The sequence below is a fragment of the Lithobates pipiens genome, unplaced genomic scaffold (assembly GCF_037356315.1).
Source record: "Lithobates pipiens isolate NorthernLeopardFrog02 unplaced genomic scaffold, aLitPip1_a1.2 Scaffold_13, whole genome shotgun sequence".
NCBI lineage: Eukaryota > Metazoa > Chordata > Amphibia > Anura > Ranidae > Lithobates > Lithobates pipiens.
Genome location: NW_027507718.1, coordinates 333,252,144 through 333,273,507, shown reverse-complemented (window position 1 = coordinate 333,273,507; position 21,364 = coordinate 333,252,144). Strand labels below are relative to the sequence as shown.

At 42.1% G+C, this 21,364-nt stretch overlaps 1 protein-coding gene across 1 annotated transcript in view; it reads left to right on the top strand.

The window, feature by feature from the left end:
* Positions 1–7,300: 7,300 nt before the first annotated feature.
* SLC10A7 (solute carrier family 10 member 7) overlaps positions 7,301–21,364 on the top strand; it is a 303,157-nt gene continuing 289,093 nt past the window's right edge. Inside the window, exon 1 of the mRNA XM_077476993.1 lies at positions 7,301–7,624. Within this exon, the coding sequence (XP_077333119.1) occupies positions 7,525–7,624 (100 nt within the window). The 5' untranslated portion in view covers positions 7,301–7,524. The remainder of the gene's footprint in view (positions 7,625–21,364) is intronic.

The following is a 21,364-nucleotide window of genomic DNA, read 5'->3' as shown; positions in this document are numbered from 1 at the left end:
TATGGGCTGGAAAAACCCTAGACTTGGTGTCATCCAATCCCTGGTACATCTTGTCATGAATTGACAACTGGACCTTCTCTTCTTGGATATCCAATATTGTGTAAATTGCTTTCAGAAGATCGTCCACTTCCTCCAAGGACAATTTATACTTGGAACTACGGCTGTCATCCTCCTCTTCCACCTCATCCTCTGAATCCCTGAGGGAAGGAAGAGTACTTGTCCCCTCGTCCCCTGAGTCCAAATCCTCTCCATATTTGGAGGTAGATGCCCTGGGACTTGGTGGTGGTTGCTGACGACTGCCTGGATCCGATGGGTTCTGGACCGGCAGTGTCTTAACGGAGCTCGGGGAACTTGCAAGCTCCTGAACAGAGGAAAACAGGTCCTTGTACTATTGGGAGATTCCTCCTCAACATGATCTGCATAAGGCTTTTTGCCAAGATTCTTGCATTGGATTCTTGCATGAGGGGCATTTCTTCTGGCTTGGCTGGTTTGAATGGTTCGGTTTCCCCGAGACAATTTCCTAAAAGACAGATGGACAAAATCTTACTACCACTGTAACCGCCGAATAACGCCAACCATGGTGTTACCCAATCACCAGCACACAGAAGAAAAACACCAGCCCTCAAAGCCCAGTGCCACCACCAGAAGACTACAGATCCAAGAAAAATTACCTTGGAAAACTGCAGTGGCAGGCTCCCTAAAAGGAGGCAACATAAGACAAAAACCATACAGCCCATAAGGAGAAGAATAAAGAGCACCGATGTGCCCCTCTTAGCTGGGCCTGACCGGTGCCTGTGGTGCCTGCCTCCACCGACGCTATCGAAACCCTCCATCATGCAGAGAGCGCAGCAGGGACTAAGATCAACAGCCAAACTTTTAAGCTTCCCGGGTCTGACATCACTATGCTGCCCGGAAGCGGAAACACCGGTCGTAAAGACCCGCCTCCGAACCCCTGCGTTCCAAACGACTGGAACCACTTGTCCTTCCGCCCGAACAGGAAGCCGCGCCACTGGCCACTGCATCATCTGCCCGCTAGAGGGAACGTCCAGAAGCCTACCAGCGCATACGGACGTTCGGACGCCTCGACCTCCTGTCGGGCATTGCTCCCCTGAGCTGGAAAAGGTTGGAGGCTCCAGAGCGCCCTCCGATCGTACCGGTAGGGAGCTGGGATGGTCGTACGAAACAACACCTCACCGAGGTAAGGCCTTTCAACTCCACCCTGGAGAGACACAGCCCCATGGTTCCCACAAGTGCTTCCACCATGATGGAGGAAACACAATAACTGAAGCCATGGTGGAAGAGGAGGGATTTAAAGGTCTGCAAGTGTTTCCTGTTAAAATGGGCGGAGCTGCACTCTCTCCAGGGTTTTCCTGAAAGGCGATTTGAGAAATGATATAAGTGCCCGCACTATGGTAAATATACTGTAAAAGTGATAAACTACAAATGATTAAATACCATATTTATTGGCGCATAACACACACTTTTTTACCCTGAAAAAAGAAGGTAAATCGTGCCTGCGTGTTATACACTGATATCTGCTTTTTTTAACCAACGGGTGGCAAGGATCGGGCGGTCTGCCCCAGGTGCCACCCTCTCCTGGCCCTGGGACAGCGCTGCCAGCATACTTTAAACTTCAGAAAACATTACTGCCAGCCCTTTCTCATATACCACAGGGGCAGTGTGTACCATGCAGGGGGCTGTGTGTACCATGCAGGGGATGTGGATTTTTTTTTCCCTAAAACTTCCCTCTTAAAGTTAAGGTGCATGTTATACGCCAATAAATATGGTAAATAAATTATATTAATGGGCTGCTTCTGTAGTGAAAGGTAAAAAAACCCTATTAGTGATAGAAAAAATATTATACTCAGCGCTACTCCAATACATCAAATATACAATGATTTTGATCAAATAAAGTGCAGTGCAAACGTATTTCAAAAACAACAAACAAAAAAGTCCATCAGTGCAAATGGTGCCAAAAAAATCGTGTTCACTTCTGCTTGTAAAGATCCAGGTACCACTCTGTGCTCCCCTCCCCAGTCCCCACTCACCAGCAGTAAAACTTTAAAACGCAAGATCTTTATCCTACATCAATGGCTAGGATGTCTCCTTCCAATGGTAAGCTTTAAAGGATTCCAAGATCTTAATTCCACATTTATGGCTAGGGTCTCTTTCTATTACTTTAGTATTAGATCTCCATTGCCATGGTTTGATATACCAATGAAGAGAGAGATGGGCATAGTGTAATATTGCTAATATTTATTGATAAAATCACAAATAAATGCACTTACAAAGAAAGGCACACAGGTAAAAATCACCGCCTTGGCGCGCTGTCAGCCATCACTGTCTTGTATGTCTAGTCCCTGCTTGACGCCTTAAGCGTCTTTATCCTTGATGTAGGATAAAGATCTTGCGTTTTAAAGTTTTACTGCTGGTGAGTGGGGACCCAGGAAGGGAGCACAGAGTGGCACCTGGATTTTCGAAAGCAGAAGTGAACACTTTTTTTTGGCACCAATTGCACTGATGGACTTTTTTGATCACACTTAAATACATGTTTGCACTGCACTTTACTTGATCTAAATCATTGTATATTTATTTATAATATTTTTTGTATCACTTTGTGAATGGGCCGTAGATTTCTGGGACTTGTGAAGTGTCCCAGAAGGCTGTGGGGGAAGGGGGGGAGCAAACTTTTGGAAACTGAGCTGGAAGTGGAGACGGGTACCTATCACAACCAGGTACCCGCTCCTACTCCCCCCCAAAAGTTGCCAAATGTGGCGGGCGGGTAGGAGGAGGAAGACAAGCTTCCCCTTTTGGGACGGAGCTACGCTTTAAGGCAGTCAGTAGAACTAAAATGCAGACCGGATGATCCAGTAGGTGTTTTAAAGCAGGAGGAGCATCTGGATAGTGCTTAAAGGCAGGAGGCAGGAAAATGGTGCGTGTGCACACACACACAAACACACACAACAGTCTAAATGGCATATGATGTCAGTGCTAGTTCCCTCAGCATTAATCATTACCACAATAAAATGGCATAGTTTTAACATTGTGCCCAACAATACCAAAACTGGGTCACACTAGAGACTGTTCTACAGCTTGGGATCTGGCATTGAAGACACCCTACTCCAGGAGTCTCACCCAGGGGTGGACACAGGAGGCTGTGTCCGCCCCTGGGTGAGACATCCGGAGTAGAGGGTCTTCAATGCTGTTCGATGCCCATATAGGCTCTCAGTGGTGATTCTCGTTAATTTGTTTGTACGGCTCCATGTTTAACTCATTTATTGACAGCTCTGCTACTTTATTATTTCTGTATTTGTTTGACCCTGTAATTATGAGATTATTTTTCTTTAGGTGTATATTCTGACCCCTCCTGAAGAAGTGACTTTCGTCACAAAACATGTAGAGGACAACATTTGCAATTACATCATTGTGTCCCTATTCATCAGATTGGTGTTATATTTATTACTTGTTTAATTTATTTAATTACATTCAACAATTATATTCATTGCTTTGTTGTTTTTGTATTTTATACTTGCTGCCTTTAATAAATTTGTAAATTTTTACTTACATTTGCCTAACTTATTGGGTACCGTGATAGTGCTCAACCATCACAGGCGTTATAGGGCATTTTTTGGAGTAGCCCCTGGTAACCCATTTCCATTTCTATTACTACATTAGGATGATGGTACCCACCCATAGTTATAGTTATATTCATAGTGAGGCAACACTAGTTCAATCCCATACACACTATACAACTGTTATATTTCCTTTAGATTTTCCAAAACCATGTAGTGCAAGTTCTTGTCTGCATACAAATTGAAACTCTTAAGGTTTGGCCTCATATTATATGATTTTGGTAAATCTGAAGGAAAAAAATATCTACAGAAAATTGTATAGTGTGTATCCAGCTTTTGAATAAAACCTGCAAAATAAATGAGACTAGGGCGGAGGTTCACCTTCCAGCAGGACAATGACCCTAAACATACAGCCAGAGCTATAATGGAATGGTTTAGATCAAAGCATATTCATGTTTTAGAATGGCCCGGTCAAAGTCTAGACCTAAATCCAATTGAGAATCTGTAGCAAGACTTGAAAATTGCTGTTCAGACACTCTCCATCCAATCTGACAGAGCTTGAGCTATTTTATCAGGCAGTGGTGGCTATTCCATGGAGTTTTAGCATAGATGAGCCTTCCTGTGTTTTACATTATGTGAGTTGCTACAATTATGAGCTTAATAGTCTACACTTAGAGGCACTTCTCTTTATCCTCTTTTGTCTTCACATTTGTAGAGTAGGAAACCCAGCGGCCGTAGCTGCGCCCTAGGTGGCTGCCTAGTTTGCCCAGTGGTAGCACTGGCCCTGGGTGCAGTCCCAAAAGTGCCTCCTATCAATGCCCATTAGTGGCACCTATCAGTGCCCATCCGTGCTGCCTATCAGTGCCGACTCATCAGTACTGCCTATCAATGCCGCCTCATCAATGCCCACCAGAGCTGCCTATAAGTGCCACCTCATCAGTTCTGTAAACTTGTAAAAAAAAAAACCTTGTGAGCTGCTATATAACTCCTAGAAGCTGCACTTCCCACACTTCCAAGTATGTGATAGTGGAATAGACATTGTGATATTTCAAACATATCCATTACAGAATAATTAAAGATAATTGCAGCGCTATATAAACATAATAAATATCCAATGTGCATATAAGTAAAATAAAGAATATAAAGTGCAATATACTGTAAATATTCACTGATAGAATATAACGATCAAATTCCTATATAATAAAATATTTCATAAACTAGCAATGAAGTGCAATGTGCTCCATGCTCCTTACAGTGTCCTTATGAATTCCAATCCATACTGCAAAAACAACAAACAGTTTATTTAGTGATTTGTGAAATCAATATAATTGAAGGTAATATCTTCACCCTGATCCACCTCTGTGCATGTACAGATATCCTCGTGCCACCTCCACCAGTTGTGCCCTCACCTTATAGGCTCAATATCTGCGCCCAGGGCAGGACTTACCATTGGGCTTGACTGGGCTCAAGCCCATGGCCCCGCCGAGATACATAGCCGAGTGTACTCCACGCAGCTCCGCTCACAGTCAAACCCAGTCCCGACCTATGATGGACATAACACAGGTACTGGGCGTGACTGTGAGTCGAGCCGAGTACACTACTCTCGGCTTCGCTCGGGACTGCGAGAGGACCTGAGAGCCGCCGAGAGCCGACGAGAGGACCCGAGAGCTTCCCGAGAGCTGCCGAGAGGACCTGAGAGCCGCCAAGAGGACCCGAGAGCCGCCGAGATACTCTGTATCTCAGCTGCGTCATTTTTAAACTTCAAGACTGCAATGACAAGGCTCCAAATGACACTGGGGCAAGGCTGTAAATGACAAGGCTACACTGACAAGGCTGCAAATTACACTTCTAGGCTGCATTGATGGGCATTTAAATGTACATTTTTTTGCTTAAAATTCCCTCCTAAACTTGGGGTGCCTGTTATACGCTGGTGCGAGTTGTACGCTGATAAATTCGATAATGTGTAGAAGGTAGGGCCCGAAAGTGACTTAAGCCCAGGGGCCCCCACCACCCTAAGTCCTGCCCTGTCTGCGCCTTAGATCAAAATCAATCCTCTGATTGGCTTCTTTAAATTTTCCCCCTTTTTACAGCTCATCCGTTTACTCAGGCGTCTCATATCACAGGGTGTGCTCTTTCCTTATTAATTAACATTGGTCTCCACGCACATCACCCACATGCAAAGTAACAAAAACCTGCCATACAGGCAGTCCCCGGGTTACGAACACATTAAGGACTATAGGATTGTTTGTAAGTGGAATTTGTTTGTAAGTCGGAACACTGCTTGTACGTGTAACTTCTGCCTGTGCAGGGATGTGGGATGGTCCGGGAGCTTTTGGGGCTCTTCTGGCCATGCAGTAAATGAAGTACTGCAGTGTGGAATGTGGCAAGATAGCTGCTCGAAGGTATCCAGAACCAGCGTGGAGCACAAGCAGCCGGAATTGAGGCCATTCGTAAGTCGGGGACTGCCTTTAGTGCTTTACTATTTTTAAGGATTTATTGGTGTAAAACATAAACAAGTATCACTCACATTTGCCAGATTAAAAACAAGCCTAAGGCCCCCTTCACACATGCGGACAGTATGTCCGTATTTCATCTATCCGTTTGCGGATGAAATACAGGCATACATGCATTCCTATGGGATAGCGGGTGTCTGCAGATGAACATCCGCTGACACCCGATATAGTCCGTCTGCAGACGGAGGAAAATCCTATTTTTCTACACGCCTGCAGAGCAGATTGGATGAACACGGCAGACGGTCCGTGTTCATCCAATCCCCCGTAGAGGAGAGCGGAGATCTGACAGGGCGGTCCCTACAATTATACAGTGATCAGTGCTATAAAAATGCACAGATTACTGTGTAAATGTCACTGGCAGGGAAAGGGTTAACACTAGGGGGTGATCAAGGGGTGAACTGTTACCTACGGAGTGATTCTAACTGTGGGGGGAGGGGACGTCACCAATCGGCGTTCCTATATTCAAAGAACACACAATCAATCTCCTCTCCCCTGACAGGACGTGGATTTGCGTGTTTACACACAGATCCATGTTCTTGTTATGTGCACGGCTGTCCGGCAGCTGCCAGGCACGCACACCGGCCCCAGAGTGATGCTGCGGGTGCATGCGTGCACCGCCGATGGCACGTCGCGCCCCCTAGACTGCCGGGAAGTTGAGGACGTCATATGACGGGTGCGCAGGATGGCAGAGCCACCTTGCGGCCCTCATATGTCTATACGTGGGATTGGAAGTGGTTAAATACCACCTAAAGGAAGTTCTATTCGTGGGGGAAAATGATAAAAAAAACATAATTTGGGTACAGTGTTGCATGACTGAGCAATTGTCATTCAAAGTGTGACAGCACTGAAAGCTGAAAATTGGCCTGGGCAGGAAAGGGGTAAAAGTGCTCAGTATTGAAGTGGATGAAAATGGGCGCCAAGAGCAGGCAATTCACACCCATGTTCTGGGCATTCTCATACATGTTTTGCTTGTTAACGGTTCCTCAAATAAAAAAGCAAGGCGAATAATTGTCAATGCATGAAAAATAATGACACATTGCAAAATGTATTCTGCAGAGAACAGGCCCGAGTTATACCGGGCAACAGAGGCAACCCGTATGTGAACACCGAGCACTGTACCCGCCGGGTGACTGAGGGGCTCCTTCCCGGTGACGTGTGTAGGCGGTAATGCCCGGCCAGGGGGGCGCCGTCCTCCAGTACCGTACATTCTTTCCTGGCTGCGCCACTATTCGGAGGTGTGCGGTAATGATGGCGGCGCTCTGGGAGCTGGGCTCAGGCCGGCCGCTGTGCCGTGTGGAATGAGTCGCTGTGTGAGCCGAGCCTCCTCTCCTATTTACATTGGACGGCTGACGTGCTGCATGCATGTAGAAGACGGACGTGTCACTTCGGCTGGGATCTGTCGTTTTGTGCCGTAGAAGGACGGGGCAAGCGGCGGCACCATGGGCCTACTAGAGAGACTGAGGAAGGAATGGTTTATACTGGGGATCATACTGGTCATCACTGCCGCCAAACTGGAGCCGTCCGTCGGAGAGAAAGGGGGTGAGTGTGTGTGGGGGATACATAGTAGTCCGCTATGAGGGGGGACCGGAGAGTGACACCCCATGTACACCAGGCTATGGAGCACCCCACAACCCTGACACCTCTCCTTCCATCCACTACCGTGGACCCCACATACCCCTCCATTCATTCATATATACTCCTCCATACTATATACAGGCTACACCATACATACTACGACAGGACTAGAGTTATACAGTCTATAATATATATAAGGACTCTATATACAGCCTATACTAATATGTTAGGGCACTATATAGTCTATACTATATATATGAGTTAGGACACTATATACAGCCTATACTAATATGTGTTGGGGCACTATATACAGCCTATACTAATATGTGTTGGGGCACTATATACAGCCTATACTAATATGTGTTAGGGCACTATATACAGCCTATACTATATATGGAAGGGCACTATATACAGCCTATACTATATATGTAAGGGCACTATATACAGCCTATACTATATATGTGTTAGGACACTATATACAGCCTATACTATATATGTGTTAGGACACTATATACAGCCTATACTAATATATGTTTTAGGACACTATATACAGCCTATACTAATATGTGTTAGGACACTATATACAGCCTATAATAATGTATGTGTTAGGACACTCTATGCCGTCTATACTATATATATATATATATATATATATATATATGTATATATATATATATATATATATATATATATATATATATATATATATAATGTTAGGACACTATATACAGTCTATATGTGTTAGGGCACTATATACAGTCTATACCATGGGTCTTCAAACTATGACCCTCCAGTTGTTCAGGAACTACAATTCCCATCATGCCTAGTCATGTCTGTGAATGTCAGAGTTTTACAATGCCTCATGGGATGTGTAGTTCCAAAACAGCTGGAGGGCTGTATTTTTAAGATCCCTGGTCTATACTATATACAGTCTATACTATATATGTTAGGACACTATATACAGTCTATACTATATATGTTAGGACACTATATACAGTCTATACTAGAGGTCGACAGATATGGGTTTTTCTCTGGCTGATGCTGATATTTAGAAATCATGGCGGCCGATATGTTAGGGCAATTTTTTTTTTTCCTTTTTTTTTTTAATCCCCCTTCATCTCATAAAATCTAACACACCTTTCCAACTGGGGTGTTTTTAAGGCGCTTTTGGGCTAAAAATGGCGCCTGTAAAGTGCCTGCAAAACGGCTCCCCTGCAGTCTGTGTGAAAGACAGAGTGCTTTCACACTGAGGCGATGCGCTGGCAGGATCTTAAAAAAAGTCCTGCAAGCAGCACGTTTGGAGTGGTGTATACCGCTCCTCCACCACTCCTGCCCATTGATATGAATGGGCACCACTGCCGAATCGCATGCAATGCGATTTGGCAGCGGTGCTTCATGGGCGCATTTAACCTCTTCCTCGGCCGCTAGCTGGGTTATATGTGCCCCACTAGCAGCCGAATAGCGCCGCTAAAACTAGCAGCGTTTTACCATCAAGGCCTGCCCGCTCCAGTGTGAAAGCAGCCTTCATAAGTGATGCAGAAAATTTCTTACATTTAAACATTTATTAAACAAAACAAACCTCCAATCAGTTTACTTGTATGTATGATTTTGATAAAAAAAAAAAAAACTATATATTAAATAAAAACAGGTATCCAAAACTTTTGGATGAAAAAAAAATGGGCTAACTTTACTGTTTTTTTAGTTTTTTTTTTTTTTTTTTTTTTTAAATCATTAGTGTATTTTTTTCCCCAAAAAATTGCATTTGAAAAACCTCTGCGCAAATGCCGTGTGACATAAAATATTGCAACAACCGCTATTTTATTCCCTAGGATCTCTGCTAAAAAAATTATATATAATGTTTTGGGGTTCTAAGTGATTTTCTGGCAGAAAATACAGGATTTATACTTGTAAGCAACAAGTGTCAGAAAAGATTTGATCTTTAAATGGTTAAACTGAGAACTCTATACATAGATTTGAGTTCATTCATTCAAGTGTAAACATTGTATCTTTTTGCTCTTTTCTTGTCAGACTGCCCAGAGAGGAGGAAAGTCGCTTCTATGAAGACTCAGGCAACTTACACTGACTTCTATTATAGAAGTCATTTGCAAGTCGCGCTGTAGTTCTAAATCGGCCTTTTTATCAGTACAATCGGCCGATGCCGATTAATTAAAAAACGGCAAATATCGGCCGATATATCGGTCGACCTCTAGTCTATACTATATATGTTAGGACATTATATACAGTCTATACTATATATGTTAGGACACTATATACAGTCTATACTATATATGTGGTAGGACACTATATACATTCTACACTATATATGTGTTAGGACTCTATAGTCTATACTATATATGTTGGGACACTATATACAGTCTATACTATATATGTATCTACTATGACAGTACACAGCGCCTTTAAAAAGTATTCATACCCCCTTGACATTCTTCACCATTTCTCATGTTAGTCCAATAAATGTATTTTATTAGGATTTTATGTGATTGACCAACACAAAGTGGCACATAATTGTGAAGTGGAAGGAAAATGATAAATGGTTTGCAAAATATTTTACAAACATCTGAAAAGTGTGGTGTGTATTTGTATTCAGCCCCCCCCCCCCCCCCCAAGTCAATACTTTGTAGAACCCCCCTTCGCTGCAATTACAGCTGCAAGTTTTTTGGGGAGGTCTCTACCAGCTTTGCACATCTAGAAAGTGACATTTGTGTTCATTCTTCTTTGAAAAATAGCTCAACCTCTGTCAGATTGGATGGAGAGCATCTGTGAACAGCAATTTTTAAGTCTTGCCACAGATTCTCAATTGGATTTAGGTCTGAACTTTGACTAGGCCATTCTAACAGGGTCATTGTCCTGCTGGAAGGTGAACCTCAGCCCCAGTCAAGTCTTTTGCTGACTCTAACATGTTTTCTTCTAAGCTCCATCCATCTTCCCATCAACTCTGACCAGCTTCCATGTCCCTGCTGAAGAAAAACATCCCCACAACATGATGCTGCCACCACCATGTTTCACAGTGGGGATGGTGTGCTCATGGTGATGTGCAGTGTTAGTTTTCCACCACACATAGCGTTTTGCTTTTAGGCCATAAAGATAAATTTTGGTCTCATCTGACCAGAGCACCTTCTTCCACATGTTTGCTGTGTCCCCCACATGGCGTCTCGCAAACTGTAAATAAGACTTCTTATGGCTTTGTTTCAACAAAGGCTTTCTTCTTGCCATTCTTCCATAAAGGCCATATTTGTGGAGTGTACGACTAATAGTTGTCCTGTGGACAGATTCTCCCACCTGAGTTGTGGATTTCTGCGGGCCCTCCAACTCTTGGCTACTTCTCTCATTCTCTCCTTGCCTGACCTGTCAGTTTAGGTGGATGGCCATGTCTTGGTAGGTTTGCAGTTGTGCCATACTCTTATTCCATTTTGGGATGATGGATTGACAGTAATCATTTTTATTAATTATGTGACTTCTGAAGGCAGTTGGTTCCACTAGATTTTTTTAGTTAGGGGTATCAGAGTAAAGGGGGCTCAATACAAATGGATGCTACACTTTTCACATATTTATTTTTAAAACATTTTCCTTCCACTTCACGATTATGTTCCACTTTGTGTTGGTCTGTCACATAAAATCCCAATAAAATAATTCATGTTTTTGGTTGTAACATGACAAAATGTGGAATATTTCAAGGGGTATGAATACTTCTTTTTTTTTTTTTAAGGCACTGTATGTACTATGAAAGTATATACACCCTGTACTAGATGTATACTGTGGTGATATATTCAGTCCTAAGGAAGATGAGCCTGTGCCTCATCAAAATAAAACTTCATCTCCTTTCATGCCCCACGAGTGCTGTTTTATCATGTATGTCCCCCATGCTGTGCTGAGCACCCCAGGACCATTTTCTCTCAGATATGTGTGCTGTGGCAGCTACTGGATTATACAGTCTCTACCCGCGGTCAGCAAACTGTCAATCACGATCTACCCGTCGATCATAGCCAGGTGATGGGTAGATCGTGTCTCTGCATTGCTAACCCCTGGGCAGGTGGAGCAGGGAAAGAGCGAGCCAGGCAGGTGAATCGGATGAGATATTGGGGCAGGAGAGGAGAGGACCAGGTGAGCAGGTCGGGGTAGGCGACACTTTAACTGTAGGGCTAGGCGTCACTTTAACTGACAATTACGCGGTTGTGCAACGTGGCTCCCAAACAAAATTGATGTCCCTTTTTTTTTTTTTTTTCCCCCACAAATAGAGCTTTCTTTTGGTGGTATTTGATCACCCCTGTGGTTTTTATATTTTGCGCTATAAGCAAAAAAAAGCGCCAATTTTGAAAAAAAAAACCCATTAGTTGCTACATTTTGCTATAATAAATATCCCCCAAAAATCTATATAAAAAACGTTTTTTTTTTTCCTCAGTTTAGGCCGATATGTATTCTTCTACATATTTTTTGGTAAAAAAATCGCAATAAGTGTTTATTGATTGGTTTGCGTAAAAGTTATAGCATTTACAAAATAGGGGATGGTTTTATGGCATTTTTATTAATATTTTTTTTATTAGTAATGGTGGCGATCAAATGCACTGATTCCTGTGTAAATGACACTGGCAGTGAAGAGATTAACCACTAGAGGGAAGTGTAGGGGTTAAGTGTGTCCTGGGGAGTGTTTCTAACGGTGAGGGGGTGTGGCTGGGTGTGATACGTCACTGATCTCTGCTCCCAATCACAGGTTGGTCTTTACTGTATGTAGTATGATATTACATAGTCTATACTTTGTGCACAATGTTTCTACTATGACAGTACGGTATATCCAGTAGGTACTTTGTATATACTAGTACACTATATAAAGTCTGTTCTATATGTATTAGATATGTACTCTGATGGTACATTTAGTTTGTAATATACTGTATGTATTATGACAGTTTATACAATCTATACTATATGTTCTATAACAGTATGTATGGTCTGTAGAATATGTACTATGATACTATGTCCATACTATATGTACTATACTGTATACGTACTGTGGTAGTATATACAGTTTGTATGTAGTGCCATAGCACATATAGTTCAGTCTATATATACCCAAGAGCTGCACAATTAATCATCAAGAATCGTTATCGCATAAAGTGTTTCACAATTCTGTCTATACAAAGAATTCTCTCTGCTCTCCTGAAGCCACAGAAAGGAAGAGAAAAACTGGGCAGTCTGCCAAGAATAAAAACATTCTTTATCAATTGAACTTCAGTATAAACATTGTAACAATTTGTCAATGGAATAGACTGTGTGTAAGTGTAAAAAAAGCTTAAACCTTTTTCTGACATTTGTTGGTTTCAAGTTTAAAATCATTTTTTTTTGCTAGAAAATTACTTGGAACCCCCAAATATATATATATATATATATATATATATATATATATATATATATATATATATATATATATATATATATATATATATATATATATATATATATATTATAATCTCAGTAGACACTCTAGAGAATAAAATAGTGGTTGTCGCAATATTTTATGTCACAGTGTGCAGCGGTCTATCAAATGCAATAAAAAAAAAAATAACTAACCAGTAAAGTTAGCCCATTTTTTTTTTTTTTTGTATAATATGAAAGATTTTACATCGCGAGAATCGCAATCTTTTTATTCTAAAAAAAATAGTGATTCTCATTTTGGCCAGAATCGTGCAGCTCTAATAAATATATATTTTCTGTACTATATGTATTTTGACATTACATACATTCTGTACTGTATCTATGTCAGTATATACAGTCTGTAGGATGTGTACTATGACATTGTATACAGTCTGTACTGTAGGTACTATGTATGACGCTGCATGTACTCGGACACAACGCACTATGTACAGTATATACAGTCACTGCTCACCTGCACATGTATGATTGATAATAAAAAACCCATCCCACAAGTCCTGAATAGCCCTGGAACATGACAGCTCTGTGCTCCCTCTTCAAAGTAAAAACTCTCATCTGCAGCACAAACTGAATATCAAATCCAAATAAAGCAATGCTCCGAGTTCACCATACACCCGCACGCAGGGGTACTCATGGACTCCTTATGAATGCACACACAGCCTGGGTCAGATGACACTCATGTAATATTATAAAAGGAGACCTTGCAGCAAGATCATACAAAGGTCTGCATGTTAGGGAGCCCCCACCTGAGATTTAAGGGCTGGTTTATACCATCAGCGCTGGGCAGCCCTTCCCAATGCAGGCCCAATACATAAACAAGTTTGCTTGCGTGGAGTCCTACAAGTATAATTCACACTAATGTGCCATTTCAATTCACTATACCACATCACAACTTGCTGCAGTAAATGAAGTCTCTTCATCTCAGCCAATCAGAGGAAGCATTGTGTTCATTGATAAAAGTATAGAGCTTCCTCTGAATGAGAGCATTCAGTCCAATTGGATTATCTTCTGGCGCAGATGGGACGTCACCATACTGCTACAAAACTCAGCACTGCATACTGTATGTAGTTGATGCTGCTATAAATAATACAGTGCTCAGACATCAAATATCCAGAGATAGTTCATTTATACCAGTTTGACTCAAACAATTTAAAGTGAAAGGAAACCTAGACTTCGACTTTTGTGACAAAGTAAATAGTGCAATGCGTAATTTTTAAAGGATTGACACTGTTCTCTTCACAGCGCAAGTCGGTGGCCGCGGTGTTTTATATTTCTGTATTTTAATTTTTCCTTTATAGCGCCTGAAAAACACCCCAGTGTGAAAGGGGTCTAAGTGATACCCTTTATTGGCCAACTTGCGTTATTAGAGATGCAAGAGAGAGTCTGAAGAGAGATCCGGTAACTTGGATCATCTAAAGACTTTATACATTTCAGAAACTTCTCTGTTTTTGTTTTTTGGTAGCTTCATTTGGTATTCGTAATCCTTTTTTTTTTTATCTATATAATGGTTTTCTATATAATCTATAGTGCTGGTAAGATATGTAGGGGCTGATGCATGACACTGTTAATAATTTTTACAAAATTAAATCTATTAGTAAACATGTGCTCAGACGTGTTCGCAACCCGCATGCCAGGAAATCTGCACTGCACAGCGCTAATCACAGGCAGTGAGACATTTGTCGATCTCTGCAGCTGCGGATCGGGAAAATGTCTTGCTGCTTGTGATTATCGCTGTGCAGTGCTGACTTCCTGGCGTGCTCTGCATGTGCGGGTTGTGAACACGCCTGAGCTCATCCTTACTTGTTAGTAGAGGTGCACTTGTATTGTATTTGACTTTTTAATTATTATCATGAATTTGTCGGCCATTATCGGCACCTTTAGCGCAAGAAAAGCTCAAGAAAAATGCATTCCTTGAAATTCTATGTAAACCTTAACACTGGTCCGTTGTGCTTCTGTTGTGGTGTTAAAAATCTTGCTTGCTGCATTTTTGGTTGCTTAAAAAAAACAAAAACAGTCACATGGGGTAAAATCAAGGAAAAATCGCATGCTTTTTTTGCTCATCGGTAGTTAGTTTTTCTTTATCTGCAAAATGCTGAAAATACGGTGCTTCTCTAATGGTTAGGAACAGGGATTGATCTACTAAAACTGGAGAGTGCAAAATCTGGTCCAGCTCTGCATAGAAACCAATCCGCTTCCATGTTTTATTGGCAAACCTTAAGTGAACAAGCTGAAGTTAGGTTTTATACATTATTTTCTCTGGATTTTTTATTCACACTTTCCAGAGCAGAAACGTGTATTCTCACACACATTATTATTATTTTTGTTTTTGTTTTGTTTTTAAACGTTTTTTCATGCGTTTGGGGATCTACTTGAATGGGCTGCCCTGCATGCAACAAACACACCAAAGAAGCTCCAGAACATTTTTGGGTGTGGAGTATGGTGCATTTTTTTCAGCACGTGTGCTTGCCCCAAAGCAACAACGTGCTTCTACTAGCCACACTGTGGTACCATGCGGCTTGGTGGAAGCAAATGCACCGCGTCTGCTGGATGTGTTTGGGGTGCCAATAACAATAATTGGTACGCATGCGCATCTACTAAGAGAAGTACAGTGCAGGAAACTCGCTTTATCACACTGCATTCTATTGTGAACTGGCTCTAAGTAAAAAACCCAACAGTTTTTTCATCTTTTTTTCCTCTCTAGATTCAAAATATAAAAAAAAACTTTGTCTGGAGGTGGGACTTTATGACTTCTTAAGCCCTTTGGGGACACTGGGACGTTGAGTTGAAGTTTGTCTCTCCTGATGCTTTAGTGCATCCCAGGAGGGACAGGTGCAGCATCCAGCCCGCTGCCTGTCAGCCTGCATATCTGTGGCTGGATGTGGCTGAAAGCTGTACACCGGTGGCACCAGCGATTAGGGCCCTGTCCATTCAGGGACAAGATTCTGGAATGAAGGCCCATTGTGCAAGGGGCCTTACCTGTGTTTTTTTTTTTTTTTTTTTGAGTATGCAGCAACACTGTCACCTGTAACATACCGTATATACTCGAGTATAGGCCGACCCGAATATAAGCCGAGGCCCCCAATTTACCCCCAAAAAAACTGGCAAACTTATTGACTCGTGTATAAGCCGAGGGTGAGACATGCCTGTCCATCCCTGTGTGTGTGTCCGTCCATCCCTGTGTGTCCGTCCATCCCTGTGTGTCCGTCCATCCCTGTGTGTCCGTCCATCCCTGTGTGTCCGTCCATCCCTGTGTGTCCGTCCATCCATCCCTGTGTGTGTGTGTGTCCATCCATCCATCCATCCATCCCTGTGTGTGTGTGTCTCCATCCATCCATCCATCCATCCATCCCTGTGTGTGTGTGTCTCCATCCATCCATCCATCCATCCATCCCTGTGTGTGTGTGTCTCCATCCATCCATCCATCCATCCCTGTGTGTGTGTGTCTCCATCCATCCATCCATCCATCCCTGTGTGTGTCTCCATCCATGTGTGTGTGTGTGTGTGTGTGTGTGTGTGTGTGTGTGTGTGTGTGTGTGTGTCCAGCCTACCTTTGTCCCGAGCCTCCGTCCCGTGCCTTGCCTCCTTGCCTCCGTCCCGTGCCGTGCCTTGCCTCCTTGCATCCGTCCCGTTTCGTGCCTTGCCTTGCCCCCGTCCCGTCCCGTCCCGTCCCGTGCCTTGCCTTGCCTCCGTCCCGTGCCCTCTTCGTCGGCGGCCATTGTAAAATTCAAAAGCTGCGCCGCCGCCTTCGCCTGTGATAGGCGGAACACTGAATTTCCCAGCAGCCTGTGTTCCGCCTATCACAGACGTCGTATCATCCTCGTCCGTAGTACGAGGATGATACGATGTCCATGATAGGCGGAACACAGGCTGCTGGGAAATTCAGTGTTCCGCCTATCACAGGCGAAGGCGGAGCCGGAGGCGCGGCTTTTGAATAGAATGGCCGCTGTCTGTCTGCTCGACACGCTGATCGAGCGGGCAGACAGCGATGACTCGAGTATAAGCCGAGGGGGGCACTTTCAGCCTCAAAAAAGAGGCTGAAAATCTCGGCTTATACTCGAGTATATACGGTAGATAGTTTATAGTTCTGTTGCTGTAATAGGTCTGGTCCGTACTATTGTGATTTCAGATTCAATGAGTTGCACAGGTTCACACGACGTAGGAAGTCACATTGATTTTAATGGTGCCAGTTCACATCAATGCAACGCAGCCACAATCTGACTTTGGGGGAAGGTACCTGTACTACTTTGGTGCAATGCAGTGTGATATATATATATATATATATATATATATATATATATATATATAATTATTTTTTTTTTGCATCATAGACTTGAAATGCATCAGAATCGCATGTACACACGTTTTTGATGCCACTCTAATTCATTCCACTACATAATCGCATTGGAAATTGGATGAAATCGCAGCTGCATCAGTGTGAACCAGCCCTAAGATGCAACCCATCATGCATATTTAGCCCTGAGTAAAATATTTATGAAAAGTGTGTGCGGCAATATGATTAAAACTTTTATGTGCTCTAATCATGTAATCGCTCATACAATATACGCCTGCAGCTGGCTGCCTTGACATAGCACTTAAACTTGTCATGAAATGCTTTCTAAAACGGACTCACTGCATGAATCTAACTGCTGCTTCTAATCCCTAGACCATTCTACGTCTGACAGTGTACAGTATACACGATCTCATACACTCTCTGTATTCTTGTGTGCGTATATGTATACACACACATTGAGCAATAATCTAGATGTTGACACTTTGGAGAATTTGACACTTCATAAAAGGGTAATTCTGGTATTTAGCAGATAAATGGGGGCATGAGAAGATGAACATGGTAGTTAGAAGTAGAACTAAAGTTCCACTTTTCCCAAACAGCAAGTTTATTACTGCAACTATCTACCTGCTCACTGCTTTCTCTGGCATGCACAACTCGGCTTACACCTTCAGGCCCAGTCTCTGTACATGCACAGGAGTGACATCATCCCACGCCGTCCAATAAATGGATGAGGACTGACATGCAGCAGAAGATGCAAACGCTGGTGAAGGACAGTACCAATGAAGCAAAGGTGGGTTTGGTTTTGCTTAAATGACTTTCCTATTTTTTTTTAGGCTCCATTCACATCTAGATGTGGCTAGTTTTGCAGACGTCTTTTCTGGCATTTGTGCAGTGTTTTTGCTGTGTTTTTGTGCAGATATTTGAGTTGAAATGTGATCAATGAAAAACAGTAAAATGCCTGGAATCTGCCAAAAAAAAAAATGCTCATGTACTTCTTTGAACGACGGGCATTTTGCTTAAGGCAACAGAACGCTCAGATGTGAGCAGGGGCCATTGAAATGAATAGGATTTGTCTTTTTGGGCATTTTTAGAGCTTAGGCTTACAACAGAAAATCACCCCAAAACACCTAGATGTGAACGGATCCTAAGGGAAGTTGTCAGGCTGGGTTCAGACTGTGGTAATGGATGATGCACGTTGGTGTGCTGTGGTGCCATTTATTCTTCATGGCACCCCAACACACATTGCCGGTGGATGTGCTCGATAGAGAGATATATACAGTTGGGCTCATAAGTTTACATACCCTGGCAGAATTTGATTTCTTGGTCATTTTTCAGAGAATATGAATAACGCAAAAACGTTTCTTTCACTGATGGTTAGTGTTTGGCTGAAGCCATTTATTATCAATAAACTGTGTTTACTCTTTTTACATCATAGTAACAGAAACTACCCAAATGACCCTGATCAAAAGTTTACATACCCTGGTGATTTTGGCCTGATAACATGCACACAAGTTGACACAAAGGGGTTTGAATGGCTATTAAAGGGAACCATCCTCACCTGTGATCTGTTTACTTGTAATTAAATGCGTATGTATAAAATGTCAGAGTTTCTGGACTCCTGACAGACCCTTGCATCTTTCATCAAGTGCTGCACTGACATTTCTGGATTCTGAGTCATGGGGAAAGCAAAAGAATTGTCACAGCATCTGTAGAAAAAGGTAGTTGAACTGTATAAAACAGCAAAGGGATATAAAAAGATATCCAAGGAATTGAGAATGCCAATCAGCAGTGTTTAAACTCTAATCAATAAGTGTAAAATAAGGGGTTCTGTTGAAACCAAACCACAGTCAGGTGTGTAGCCACAACTGACAGGACAGGAACATTGTTTGGGATGCAAAGAAAAACCCACAAATAACTTCGGATGAAGTACAGGACTCTCTGAAAACATGTGGTGTGGGCTGCATGGTCCAGTCGCCAGAAGAGAGCCATTAATGCACAAATGCCACAAAGTATTCTGCTTACAATACGTCAAACAGCAGAGAGAAAAGCCTCAAACCTTCTGGCACCAAGTCATTGAGAGTGATGAGACCAAAATTGAGCTTTTTGGTCACAACCATAAATGCTACATTTGGAGAGGAGTCAACAAGGCCTATGATGAAAGGTGCACCATTACTACTGTAAAACGTGGAGGTGGATGGCTGATGTTTTGGGGAAGTGTGAACTACAAAGGCACAGGACATTTGGTCAAAATTGATGGCAAGATGAATGCAGTATGTTATCAAAAAATACTGGAGGAACATTTACATTCATCAGCCAGGAAGCTGCGCATGGGATGTACTTGGACATTCCAACATGACAATGATCCAAAACACAAGCCCAAGTTGACCTGTCATTGGCTCCAGCAGAATAAAGTGAAGGTTCTGGAGTGGCATCTTAAGCCCCATACACACTATCAGATTTTCTGCAGATTTACCAAAACTATGTAGTGCAAGGGCCTGCCTGATTGCATACAAATTCCTAAGGTTTGAACTCTTATTATATGGTTTTCGTAAATCTAAAGGAAAAAAAATCATCAGAAAATCTGATAGTGTGGATGGGGCCTCAGTCTCCCGACCTCAATATCATTGAACCACTCTGCAGCTCATGCAAGACAGCCCAAGAATTTACAGGAACTGGAGGCTTTTTGCCAAGAGTAATGGGCAGCTTTACCATTTAAGAACTGGGGTATGTAAACTTTTGATCAGGGTCATTTTGCAAATTTTTGTTGTCATTATGATTTAGCAAGAGTAACCACAGTTGATTTGATAATAAATGGCTTCAGCTAAACGCTAACCATGAGTGAAAAATGTTTTTGTGTTATCATTCATATTCTCTGAAAAATGGCCAAGAAATCATAAATTCTGCCAGGGTATGTAAACTTAAAATTATTAGTCAAGTTGTAGTTAAAGGAAAGAGGGCTTAAATGGAGATACCGGGTAGTCGCTCACACCAACCCCATATGTAGTTCCATTCAGCCATATAATAGATTGGACTATACCGGTACTTGGTAATGGAAAAACACTAATAAAATTTAAAATCAATATAATGTTTAATAAAGATATAAACAAAACAACACTGAAATATCACTTGAAGAAGTACAGTAATATGCACATCACAGTTGAGGTATTCCTGACGGGTTCTCCATAGGGAACATTCAACCGTAGAGAGTGCACAATAAATTTCCTCGACTAGTTTCGCGGGAAAAGGCCCGCTTCTTCAGGAGGATATCTATATAAAAGTATCACAGTCATTAGATAATACACACATGTAAAGATATAAGCAATACAGTTATCATAATGTTATTGATTTTACATACACAAATTCCCTATATGTTTAAAAAAGAGTCTATTTAGTCTGCTTGACCGCTGAATGGACAGGTTCGCACGGACTCCATCAGGGCTGTATTAGGATATTGTCCCCGCTGACAGGTAACCACTTTATATGATGTTACTTACTTATGAATTTATCCAATTTTTCCTCTGACGCTTTGGCTTTATAATGCCCGTCGGCCTCTTACCCTGTCTATATTCAAATGCTTTATATACCTTTTGCAGTATTGATGGCCATTAAGCTATCTAACAGTGGACCTGGTATTTGATACTCAGCGAATGGTACAATATCCTTACAAGCTTGTTTAACCATCTCAACCTTGATGTCCTGTCTTTACACGATTTCTTGATTGGCTTGTTGGTAAGCCGATTCGTTCTTATTGTAACCCCCTCTGGAATTAAGGACCCTTATTTGGGTGAAGGGTTTCTCTCTTTTCCTCCTTTCACACTGCTCAATCCACATGGATACATTTGACTATTCACGTTTGGTTTGCTAACAATTTTCACATATATTTATATTAAATACTATGGTTTAATCACTTTTGACCTTATACCTCTGGTAATTATATGTAGTCACCTGGACCATTTCACCTTCACTCC